Source organism: Chaetodon auriga, chromosome 20, assembly GCF_051107435.1.
Source record: "Chaetodon auriga isolate fChaAug3 chromosome 20, fChaAug3.hap1, whole genome shotgun sequence".
NCBI lineage: Eukaryota > Metazoa > Chordata > Actinopteri > Chaetodontiformes > Chaetodontidae > Chaetodon > Chaetodon auriga.
Window position 1 is genome coordinate 1582181 of NC_135093.1, and position 12578 is coordinate 1594758.

At 48.7% G+C, this 12578-nt stretch overlaps 1 protein-coding gene across 1 annotated transcript; it reads left to right on the plus strand.

The window, feature by feature from the left end:
* Positions 1-819: 819 nt before the first annotated feature.
* st6galnac (ST6 (alpha-N-acetyl-neuraminyl-2,3-beta-galactosyl-1,3)-N-acetylgalactosaminide alpha-2,6-sialyltransferase) lies at positions 820-12312 on the plus strand. The gene is made up of 10 exons (XM_076759506.1): positions 820-932; positions 2046-2425; positions 5123-5441; positions 7316-7481; positions 8223-8397; positions 8697-8835; positions 8924-9027; positions 9558-9641; positions 9873-9972; positions 10359-12312. Exons 2-10 carry the CDS (start codon positions 2277-2279, stop codon positions 10527-10529), a joined length of 1407 nt encoding a protein of 468 aa, XP_076615621.1. The 5' UTR covers positions 820-932; positions 2046-2276; the 3' UTR covers positions 10530-12312.
* Positions 12313-12578: the final 266 nt, after the last annotated feature.

Genomic DNA, 12578 nt, shown 5'->3' on the forward strand with positions numbered 1-12578 from the left:
TTGTAGATGGATGTTTTTGCCACAATGCTTCTGTAATTGCAGTGTCCTTAATTCCTCTTAGCTGCCTTTAAGGAGACAAGTTTAAAGCACCTCGGGGATGTTTCAGCCTATAAATCTGGAATAATGTCCAGAGCTGACCCACTTCTGCTTCTTCTTCTTCTTCTTCTTCTCCTCCTCCTTCCCCTGTTTCTCTTCCTCGCCCTCCAGCTAGCTCACTTCCTCTGGACTGTTAAAGCAACCGGTGGTGCGTACTGAAACGTGTCTCCCCTTTCAGCGTATTTCCTTTCTTTTCACAGAGGAAACTGAACCTGCGAGGCACGCCGGCTATTGACTCTGGCCTGGCACTGAGGGCCCGGCTGGCTGGCTGGCCGGCTGGCCGGCTGGCTGGTACAGGCCTGGATGGATGGAAGTGATGGGCTCTTGTGAGTCTCCCCGTCATGATTTTTAAAAAGCTGTGTGGCGGAAGTTTGAGCTGCATGTTCCTGCTTGTCACCTGACAGTTTCTGTGTGTGTGTGTGTGTGTGTGTGTGTGTGTGTGTGTGTGTGTGTGTGTGTGTGTGTGTGCGCGCCCTGACTGTCAGTAGCGTGTGGTAATTCAGGGTCTCCACACATTGTGAGCATAGCAGAGATCCTTAGAGCTGCCTGCTCATGTCTAACTTTATTGCAGCCTAGAGTGCGCCCTAACCCCCCCCACCCCCTCAACCCCCCCCAACCCCCCCCACCCCCTCCAATGCTCTGGAGCTGAGGGGGTTGACCAATTGCCAGCAGCTGTTGCTCATTTCACAATGGTCCCGCCCATACAGTGCCGAGGCTGGCAGTGCAGCGCTCCACACCAGAGGAGCAGCAGAGCTCCCAACTTAGAGGAATATGTCCACATTACAAGCATCATGAAGGACAGACTGAGACCACGAGACGGGCGAGACTTCGCGCTGGTGAGAGGACAAACACGTGTCTTTATTTGATCTGTCTGTGTCGTGTTTGAGGAGCTTTGTCTCTGTTTGACGGGGACGGACAGAGTAGAGTCCTCTGACTGTAGAGGAAGAGAGATTGAGTCATGATTTGTCACAGTCTGATGCATGTGTGTCTTTTCTATCCACTCCTATATTTTGCTCTCTTTCAGCCATGTTAGAGGTTATTTACTCACTTTTATGCAGAGTTGAAATACCTGCTAACACTAAAAGCTGCATTTCTTATTTACAAAAACACAGAGATTCCCTCCGAGTTTTGCTGTTATGTCTGTTATCAGAGACATGGAGCTGAGTTTATCACTGGATCACTGCAACACATTCTTTCCATTCCCCATTTAGCTTCAGCCAGGAGTATCTGCCCCAGCCTGGGAAACTATCACTCACACTGTCATGTTATTGTTACTGTTCTTTTCCTTATTAACCCGCTTATTAAGTGATTACTCTGGAGCAGAAAGCAGCTCGAGGCTTGACTTCAGAGACTTTAGAGAGCACATTTCAGCTCCTGGCTTCAGGCTGTGTTTATCACACTACTTACAAAGAGGTGAGAAGTGGAGAGGGTGGTGCTTGGTGTGTATGCTAATGGATTCAACTTCTGGTGAGACCACCAGAGACTCAAACCGTCCATTTTGCCCCAGCAGGCGGGGGCCAATGAGAGCATGTTTCCTGTGCGGCGATCTTTGTGGGCCTCCTGCGTGTGTTGTCGTCCATCAGCTGCAGCTGAGTCGAGGTCTCTGAATTGTGTCGGCTTGTTAAGAGCAGCCAGCGTGTTGCTGCTCAGCTCCTCTCAGCGTGTCGCTCCTTTAACATATGGCTGTGTGGAGCTGCAGCATTTCCTCTTTTGTGTCTAGCAAGAAGAGTGAGAGCGGGAGGAAAGACGACAGAGAACAGGATGTAAAAGGAGATGAAGCTTGTGACCTTGTGCTTTCTGTTCAGGGACGGGAGCAAAGGTTTCATTAAAAAGGGATTATTTGGGACGCTGTTGCCACTGAAAGATAAAGTTTCCTCTTCTATCCTGCCCCCCCCCCTCAGTCTTTGCTCTCGTTCCAGCTCTCTCTTTTTATCTCCCTCCCGCTGTAGTTGTGCTGAGAGAAGCCCAGAGTGGAGCCCAGGTCCTGTTGTGGGCTAATTAAATCCCTGCAATCACTGACCTCCCGCCTCCCCTCCCTCCCCCGGCTGACCAGAAACAGACTGTCCTGTGGAGGACGGCATCCTCGCCCGCTCCGTCCTCGGCCTCCTCATGTTCCTTCAGGTGGAGCGGAGGGCAGGCCGAGCACACACAGCCTGCTGCCCACACACACCTTGACGGGGATGGCGCTCCTGAAGCGGCTGGCGCTCGGTGTGTTGACCGTCGGCTCCCTGCTGGTCGTCTACATCCTGTGCGTGAACCTGGATCGGCCGCTGTCCTGGTCCAGAGCGCCCCTGAGACACTTCCATGGCTTCACACGGGGAGCGAGCAGGTGAGCCGGGGACAGAACCTGCACCCGTGTTTGTTTTCACAGACGTATGTTTGACGAATGAAGTGAAACAATGACTGTGAGGTCAAACTGTGAGCGTTCACATTCAGCTCGCCGACTGTGGCGCGCCATTTTTTATACACATTCCTTTAACAGCAGCAGAAAGCAGCAGGACAGTGATCCAAAACATACAATGAGGCAATAAGGCAACATTACTGGCCACCTTAGTCACATGACCTGCATCCAGCTGATCAGGTATTTCACCTGCTGAGGGCCAAAGTCAATGCAACAGCTCCCTGAAACGAGCAGGAAGTGAAGGCGACAGTCTGCAAAAGATTAGATATGAGGGACAGATGAAAACTCTGTATCCTACATTACCCACAATGCAGCTGGATGCCGTCTTTTTGCCATGCTACATGATGTCACATGATGCGAGATGGAGACGTCCACTGATCAGAGGGATCAGACAGCTTCTTCTTCTTCTCTGCAAACTCACATGAAATCCAAGCAGGCTGTTTCCTCATACCCTTCAGTTCCGCTTCATTCTGCTTCCTTTATCACGTTGGCGTCTCATTACCGACTTCATGAGGTTTCCTCGCTGCTGGCACTGACATGAGCAGCTCCAGAGTCGATCAGGGTTCATGTTCAGCTCAGCCTGAAGCTTCCTTCTCCCTCAGGTGCGACAGGATTTCTCTCTGCAGTCAGTAAATAAGCGACAGTCATCAGTGAAGTTGGACAAAACGCTGCTGTTGTTAGAAGTGAGTGGGTTTAACAGCCTCGTCTGGCTGTTTTCAGCAGATTTTATTGATCGTGGCAACAAACACTAACAACCACACAACCGTCTGACAGAGAGAACCTCAGCGTCCACTCAGCTGCGTCTCGTCCTCTCAGTGGACGGTTGTTGATCTGATGTGAACACCCTCATATTAAACCTGAGGGTCAGTTTCTCCTTTAAGAAGCTGATTGAGAAAATAGGTCAGACCATGCCTCGCCATCAGCACCGTGCCTGCTCTGGATATAGACTCCATATTGTTTCTAAATCACAGACAGATGAGGAGCGCCGGCGCTTTGGTCTGATCTGAGGTCAGATCCAGCTGTCAGATGGGACCAGGTTTAAGGGTTAAACTCTGGAGTGGTTTGAAAAGTTCCATGTTTTTTTCTGTAACCGGCACTTATTCCCCCTCCAGTTGTATCATTGTGGTTTCAACAAAGGAGGCACACAGCGCTCCGGCTGCTCTAATGAAAGAAAAGCTCCTGGGCTTCTTCCACTGGAGGTGGTCTCTCACACGCGCATGTGAAACGTAAGCTTTGTTATAACGGGCAGCGCTCCAGGTTTAAAAGCTAGCAGGTCCAGATAAGATGCATTAAGTTGAGGGAAAGAAATGGAAAACATGGCTGTTTTTCAAAGGTCTGTTTCAGGCGCTAAATGCCAAGTTTGGGCATGCGGAGCTCCAAGGTCTTTCATTCAAAAAGCTCGTCTTTAATCTGAAGGCCTGCGTCAAAGTGACCACGTGAATGTCCGCCTCACTTCCCTGCCGTCGCTCCGTCTCCCTCCACCTGCCTTTTAACGGACTGCCGAGCCTTTAAAATGAAGTATATTCTGTAATGAAGTTCAGATGTTTAGACACAGTAAATTGTCAAAGAGCTGTGTGAACGCTGACGTGAATCTACATTAAATCCAGGCTGCTTTCAGTTCCGCTTGATTCAGCTTCCTTTGTGTCTCTTTACCGACTTCAGGAGTGATGTCACAGTCAGACTGAAGAGATTTTTGGTGCCTTTAAACCTTCAGCAGCTGAGCCTCCACCCTCGTCTTCATGACCATAATAACTTCCTCGTTTCTGAGCTGTGAAACTGACTCATAAATCAAACATTACTCCATGAACTTCAGACATTCTCTCGGTTAATGTGTCGCTGTTGCTCTAAACTCGATTAAACGGTCGCTTTATAAGAGACGTTTTCTTGCTTAACTGCTCGCGGTTTTCAGCCTCAGACGCATCCTGTTAACAGCGTTCTCAGAAACAGAGCGCGCACATCCTGCTTTGGTTTCACAGTAAGCACTTAATCTGGTGTTTCTAAGAAGAGACGCGTCCCTCAGCACTGAACACATACAGTGAGAACTTCTGCGTGAAAGAAATGCAATGATGTGAGCTGTTAACAAAAAAACTGGATGTATTAGGCAGCGAAATCCATTTGAGCTGCTTTCTTTTGCTGTTAGTGTCCACAGTTCAAAGGGATTAACTGTCTGTGTGTCAGCTGTTTATTCTGAAATAACACAGTGTACAAGCAGCAGTCCAAGACTCAGTCGTTCTAGGTCAGAGTGACGAGAGACGATCAGCACGTCAGGTCAGTAGATATGAAGCTGGAAGCTGCTTCAGCATAAAGACTGGAAACAAGCACCTCAGAAGCTCACTATCAGGAGTATGTCTGTTTGTCTCTGCACAAAAACAGGTGTAATGTGTTGATTAGTGCACTTCTGAGGGGCTGACAGGCAGGTTTCCTTTGGACAGGCCTTTCCCCTGCTCCCCCAGGCTGTATGCTAAGCTAAGCTAAGATGGAGCCAGGCAGTCAGCCCCTTTCTCAACATGTGGGTGTTCTCCTTTAAGAAGTGCTCCTCACCACGCTGACAGAGGCCGACTTTCAGATGATGTGTTTCCAGCACTTTGCCGGGCTCACCGCCAAATCTTCTTCTGTCCTCCACAGCGGCTCACGAGACTCTGAGGAGCCTCTGGACAGAAAGAGTGACGGCGGCCCGTGGACCCGTCCGGCCCCTGCCGCCACCTCCCACGCACAGCTCACAGCTCTGCACCAACACACACGAACCACACACACTCCAGCTTTAAAGACTCAGACATCCACAGCTGAGCACAAAGCAGCAGAGGACAGGGTCGCGGATGTGTCGGGGTCCAGCTCCAGGTCTGACGGTGGGGTCAGCACCGAAGGGCCCACGCAGACGGCCAGAGCCACAGAGCCCCCCTTCATCGGAGACACTTACATGAGTGAAGACATCCCACCACAAACAGTGAGTCCTGTGCAGAGTTCAGCTTGTTGCTTGTCCTGTAAAGAACCTTTATGTGGACGGTTTATGAGAGTTCAGTGCCTCTAAAAAGACCCTGAAGTCAGATTGTTTTAACTGCAGCTGCGTGGATTTGATGCCTTTTGTGATACTTCAGTTAAAACGTGCTTCTCAGAATTTTCTGACTTCCCTTTTCTGTCTGTGCAGCTCAGCCTCGAGCCCTTTAGTTCCTACTGTAGACATAAATCTATCTTTAAAAAGACCTCACATGTGCTCTGCAGTCTCACCGGGTGATTTCTTTAAACAGCTGGTCACTTTCGATCTGAGCAAACGTCACTCAAACTCAAAGGAGTAAATGGTGCGTTTGTTGGGGCATGTGCGAGGAGCGTGTGAGCCAGTGAACAGTGAGGCTCTCCGCTGTGTTTTTTTTTATAGTTTTTGGACAACAGTGGAGCTCTATGGCACAGAGGAAGAACACACACACACACACACACACACACACACACACACACACACACACACACACACACACAGTGCTTGTTGTGCATTCATGACTAACCATGGTTAATGTTCGACGTTCAAACACACGTATATGTCAACGCTGACACAGGTGAACAGTGACCATGTGAGGATGGTTTCACATACTGAGTAAATCTGGCACAGCTCACCTGTTTCACCTCACTGCTCTCACGTCACGTGCTCCACCTCTCCACCCACACTGACTGATAATAGGAAACTTTATTGGTACAAAGAACAATCACACGCACAGAGGGAGAGCTGACAGCCCACCTGACAGTGATGGAAAAGTAAGAATAAGGATCAAACTAAAAATCAGACGATGCATAGTTTTTAAGATTTAAAGTAAAATAAAACACTACCCGCCTTCGCCGTCGTTTTGATGTCAGCTGCACCACCAGCCACGCTGCCCATTTTAGACGCCACCAGTCTTTCCCTTTATGGAATGAATTCACCGCGGTGGGAAAGATCTGCATCAATCTGTGGAGCATCATCACAATCACTTCTGCTTCTCATCAGGCTGCACATGCCGTCACAGGGCGGCGGCATCGGGCGTGTCTGCCTCCCAGTAAATGTTTCATAGAGTCGTGTCTCCTCCAGCCTGGCTCTGCTCCTCCACCCAGCTCCCCTCTCCTCCCACACACACATTCCCTGAATGTGTCATCAACGCCGAAGAGTCGTCAGATGGTCCGCTGAGAGCCACGCAGAGGGAGGATGAGGCATTTCTCCAGTCTGCCTCAAAGTCTTTGAACGCCTCATGGGGGTGGTTCCACAAGAGTTTAATTAAATAATGCATCCATATGGTGAATCCCTAGTTTTTCATGTGAAGCTCCCACCGAGCACACGCTGCTCTGCTGGACTTTCACAGTCACGTCTCTCAGCTCAGTTAAGCTGCAGTTTAGGCTTTGAGCTGCTACATGAGAAGCGAGCGCGCGACCCAATCGATCATCGATCCCACAGAGAACCACAGGCAGATAACACAATTAGCCAGTTAAAGCTGCTAATGGGCTCAGTGGCGTGTGTGTGTTCATGTGTTTGCATGTGTGGAACCGTTTCATGCTTCCTCATCTGCCCACATGAGCTTCATACTTCCTGCATCAGCACAGTGTGTGCGTGTAGATTTCATAATGAACACGTCTCCTGTCGTCAGCTGGTCTTCTGCAGTCCCGTAATTGTTAGATCACATTAGATAATTGCCTCCAGCGAGAGTCTGGAGGTTAACATCGAGGTTGAGCAACCAGCCAAGTGGAACTAACGACGCTGGCTTTGTGGTGATCATGTGGGACACGACTGTGCGTCCCGCAGACTGAGGATGAACGAGCGAGGTGTGATCATAACGTGGTCGTGTTTTCTGCCTCTCAAAGGTCTGCCTGGACGGGGTCCGAAGTCAGGTCGCAAACACCGAGTTTGGTGGGAGATTTCTGAGACACATTCCGGTCCTGCAGTGGGCCCGACACGTCACTCGTGAGCAGCACCAGCGTCTGAGCCAGTACCCAGGAGCCCACGGCTGGGGGGGGGTCGACTACGCAAGTCAGTCTCTGCTTCTGCTGTTTTCTGTTTTCTGTCTGATTTTCACCTCATTTCCATAAAAGTTTGGACTATAAAGTCAATATACTTACTGTTTCTCCTCACCAGCCTCATTGATTTCTGTAAATATCTGCTTATTGTGAATCTGATGCAGCAACACGTTTCAAAAACACCTGTTTGGATCATTCCACAGGTGAACAGGCTCATAGGTGACAGGTGAGAGGATCATGGTTGGGTATGAAAGAGGCATCCTGGAAAGGCTCAGCCGTTCACAGAGGATGGAGCGAGGTTCACCTCTTTGTGAACACGTAGTGTGATGACGGCGAGTTTCCCCGTGGAAAACCGCACACATCCTGTTTTTCTGGAAATAGAATTGAAATACTCTCATTTTTCGATTGTTGTCGAGACACGTCGGCCATCTAAGGCTCTAAAATTTGCACAAGTAGATTCAGGCAGAGGATGTGAAGTGTTTTGGGTAATTTGATTGAGGCCTCATCGCAGTTAAGATGCTTATCGTGGCGATGATGGCAGCTTCCTGTCTGAGCGCCCACACGTTCAGCCTCGGGGTTTTCTGTCTTTCAGACCAATCGCAGCTAACTGAGCGTGTGGGCGGACGCAGATATAAAAACAATCAGCGGCTCCGCTGCTAAATCTTTTTCTCATGATTCAAGGATTTTGGTAAAAACCTTTAAGACTGTGTTAAATAAGTCTCATCCAGATTAATTCTGTTTTGTGTGTCAACAGCACTGGTGGAAACTCTGTCTGTCCTCAACTCCTCTGCTAACCGGCAGATGCTGGACGACTGGAAGGATCGCCGAAATAAATCCGAGTGTATCCGCTGCGCTGTGGTGGGGAACGGGGGGATCCTGAAGGACTCCGAGAAAGGGACGGAGATCGACGCCCATCACTACGTTTTCAGGTAGAACATGTCAGGATCACAGAGGCAGAATATCTGGACTTGTAAAACACTTTGGGATCATGACGAGTACAGATGAAATAAACTTTGTACATTCTGGGGGGGGGGGTCCTAACTTTTTCCGAGCACTTCCCAGTTGTGTAATAATTCTGATCACAAAATGTGTGACAAACACCAAAGTCTGGAACAGTATTTGAGTGTTTGTTCTATGTTGTAAGAATCATTAAATATTCAGCTGTAGAACTTCAAAGATCACCAAGGCGTCGTGTTGGTGTGTGTGTGTTCTCATCGGTGATCTTCAGGACCAATGGGGCAGTCATTAGGGGCTTTGAACAGGACGTGGGCTCTCGGACCACCCACTACACCTTCTCCACCAATACACTGATGAACTCCATGAGGAGCTACGCGGGCGTCGGGTACACGGGGCCGCCTCTGTCTAAGGTCAGGACAGTTTCCTCCTCAGAACGCTCACATGGTGACATGACAGAAGGAGGCCTGAAACACGTCCCGCTCTGCTGCTCTCCAACAGGAAACACGATACGTTTTCCTGCCGGACCACGACCGGGACTACCTGCTGATGAAGGCTGCGGCGACGCGCAGTCCAGTAGAGAGAGGACCCGAGCGTGCCAAAGAGTAAGCGGCGGCGTCAGGATCGGCCGCTTTCGCTGTTTAGAGCGAAGCGTCCTTCACTTCGGTGCAGTCATCAGGCCAGAGTTTCAGTCAGTCCAGTACTTTAAAAAGTGTTTAGAGCCTGAGCTGAAGGCCGAGGTCAGTGCACACGTGAATGTTTTCATGTTGCTGAATTCTGCTCTGTGTACACACTTCTTACACGGACATGTTTTTCTGCTCCTGCTTCCTGTCGCTCTGCTGACAGAGAGATAAGGTGAGTTCAGTACAGCCGGTGCAGACAGCTGTTTTCTATGCAGAGAACATTTCCTGTGTAAGACTGACGGTCACTTCGTTCTGTCTAATCTTCACCACTTCCACGTTCACACCCTTGCGTTGCAGCCCTCGTCACGTGCTCCCTCCAGCGTGTCCGTAAACATGTCGTATGACTGTGCAGCTCGTGGCAGCTGTATTTTCTGCTAAACTTTTCCTTCTCTGAACTCCTAAGTGTCGGTGGATTGTGTGTTTTCTGTAGTAACGACACATTTCCTCCACAGTCCAACCAAGTACTTCGGAGAGGACGTGTCAGCGGGAAAGTTGAAGATGTACCACCCAGATTTCATCCGTTACCTCAGAAACAGGTGAGAGGCTGAACGAGTGAAGGTTTCAGACGGCTGCAGATGAGATGAAAAGAGAAGCAGAGGCTGAAGGTCGAGAGAGCTGCAGAGGGAAGTTCCCACACAGCGAGCGAGGGCGTCATCAGCCCTGTTTATGTCTGCAGCTCTGACATCCTCTGTGTCCACTTCACTTCAGCCTCTGCATCTCTGAAACCTCTGACGTTTCACTTTCATTCACATTATCTTTCTCTGCAGGTTCCTTCGTTCTAATGCTCTGAAAACCAGATATAAGGACATCTACCGTCCGTCTACCGGAGCTGTGATGCTGCTGGCTGCGCTGCACACCTGCGACAAGGTAGAGTACCGTAGTTCCCGTACTTCACGTCACTGTCGGTGCCGCTGTGGGACGAGGCTACGCTTGCCTGATTAGTGTGAGAATGTTTTGGCTCTTGGCGGCCTTGAATAGGTGCTGACAGTGACTCACAGCGCTGCTCTGTAACAGTGTGTGAAACTGTGCCAACTGTACCGTTTCTACATCAGATGGCTCAGATTCCTTCAGATCATGTCATCGCCGTCAGAACCTGTTCTTCAACCTGTCTGCAGCGGGAACAAACTAAAGCTGAAAAAGATACAGGCTGAGGCTTCAAGTCAAAACATGAAACGGAGAAGCTCAGAAAAGCTGTTTAGATGAGAGAATTTCACACCCTGACTGCAGCGTTTGTGCTTCCTCTCTTGATGAAGGTGAGCGCGTACGGCTTCATGACCCCAGACTACAAGAACTACTCTGACCACTACTACGACAGCAGCTACCACCCGGTAGGCTTCTTCATCAACCACGACCTGCGAATGGAAATGAGTCTGTGGCAGCAGCTGCACCAGGCGGGGCTCATACGACTGTACATGCACAAGTGAATTCAGGTCAAGCAGAAATGACGTCATCCTGTTAGCAGCATGGGAACGCTGCAGCAGGAAGAAGACGACGCCGCCGCCTGCCTTTTCCCAAGAATGAGTTCATGAATCTGAACTGAGAAGTTTTCTCCATGAAGAAGATGAAGATTATTTGCTTCTGTGATTGATCAGGATGCAGCTTTAGTTTTATTTATATAGAAAACCATCATTTCATTCTGCCTGAAAGCATGTTTTTGGTGATTTGTGGCTCAAAATAGGTCCAGACTTTTAAAACCAGATGACAGCCACACTCTTGAACGGATCCTCATTTGGTCTTCAGAGGACGAATCTTATTGACTTTGACCTCCTGATTTTTGCTGCAGCCCCTTTCATCAGGTTAGAACGTTAATTTGTCCAAAGCTTCATGACTGAATATCACAAACAAAACATTCCCATCAGACCTCATCAGCAACTCCGCTAATAGGGAAATGTTAATGCTGAACCGCTAACCTCATACATTCAATGTTTCACCTGCTACACACCAGTATGTTAGCATGCTAATGTTGGCATGCTAACGTTCACTCCAACAGACAAAAGGGTTATTCACGAGGAGGAAATTTCAGGAAATTAGCCGCCCACCCTTTGGTTTTTATAGATTTTTATTGACCACGTCTGGTGATTTTTTTCTGAAACAAACTTCAGTTCATATCAGATCTGATCTCTGAGGTTAAAGCCTCACAGCTGTTAGCGTGGCTAAAAGGTTAGCCTCCATACAGCAACACATAAAGGACTACTTTAGCCCAGTTTACTTGTTTTGACCTGTGAATCACCAAAGCGTGTTTATGGGATGCTCCAGAGCGTTTTGTACAATCAGTCTCTGGCTGAGTTCAAGTGGACTTCTTGTCAGTGTGATCCAGCGTGTTGACAAGGGACAAGACTACAATTGAGTTGGCCACTTGCTTAAAATATGCCGTCTCCCCGCCCTAAATAGACGGTCAGACGCTGCTGGCAGTGGCCAAGGTCTACTCTGCCATGTGCTCAGATCATGTTCTCTGGATGAGGCTGTCTGTGCATGTTTTACTGTGGAAGGTTTAAAACTCACTGGGACAAACGTTTGAACCTGAAAGTGGATTTAGTTTGACAGATTTAACTTATTTTTTTTCTGTTTTTAATTTTTGTAAACACACAAGTGTCCTTTTTCTCGTACGAGGTGCCACACTGTGACGATCGGAGCGCTGCGTGGGCTCTGCTGGCCTCTCACTGCCTTTAATGTGAACCAGTCTGGATGAAGCATTGTGACTGAGGCGAGGTGGCCGTTTCCATCACAACACTAAGATGGAAGCCGGCGGCCTTTTCGCTCTGGATTTCAGGACGTTCGGCTCGGCTCGTGGATTCTGTCTGTTCAGCCGCTGCACCTGGACTCCTCTGAGCTGCGACCATGAAGGGTCAAAGTTCATTCAGACTTGTTGTTGCCGCTCCTCTCGAGCCGAGCTGAGGCATCGCATCCTGACTTCAACAGAGACGATAAACTTCTTTGTACTGATGTAGCTGACAGCATACTGTAGGTGTGAGAAGGAGGGAGCGAGCAGAAACCAAAGACACACTGCAAATCAGGGAACAAGTTTATTTAAAACTCACTCTTTGTGTAATATCAGATCAACACATCTTCAGACAAAAGGATCCAGACATCTGGAGCACTGGATCATATGTTTTTTTAAGGTGTAACAGGAAGGGGAAACCTTTTATAGTGCAATTTCTGACTGATTTCAACCTTTTTAAAATCTGTATAAAAGGAAACTGTGATTTTATCTCCGTGTGTGTTTTGTGTTTTCTTTCTTGCTCCGTCTTGAAACTTACAGGTTCCCATAGTTTTGTATAATTTCCCTGAAAGTAACTGATATGTAGCTCTGAATTCCTGAGAAGAATCCTGGGAAGGACTCTGTAATTTGGTCCTAATTACAGGGAAAATGGAGGGCGTTCAGTCTGCGCACTTCCTATTAATTAACTCCAATTAAGTGCGAGTGTAACCTAGAAATCAGTTTAATTTGAAAAAATGTGAAATTCGTCTGCAGG

What these genes read in the sequence shown, in the direction of transcription:
- st6galnac (XM_076759506.1), top strand. Translation starts at nt 2,277, where the DNA reads ATGGCGCTCCTGAAGCGGCTGGCGCTCGGTGTGTTGACCGTCGGCTCC. An exon ending in TTCACACGGGGAGCGAGCAG is followed by an intron (nt 2,426 to 5,122) that starts GTGAGCCGGGGA and finishes TGTCCTCCACAG; the next exon opens with CGGCTCACGAGACTCTGAGG. An exon ending in AAGACATCCCACCACAAACA is followed by an intron (nt 5,442 to 7,315) that starts GTGAGTCCTGTG and finishes TGCCTCTCAAAG; the next exon opens with GTCTGCCTGGACGGGGTCCG.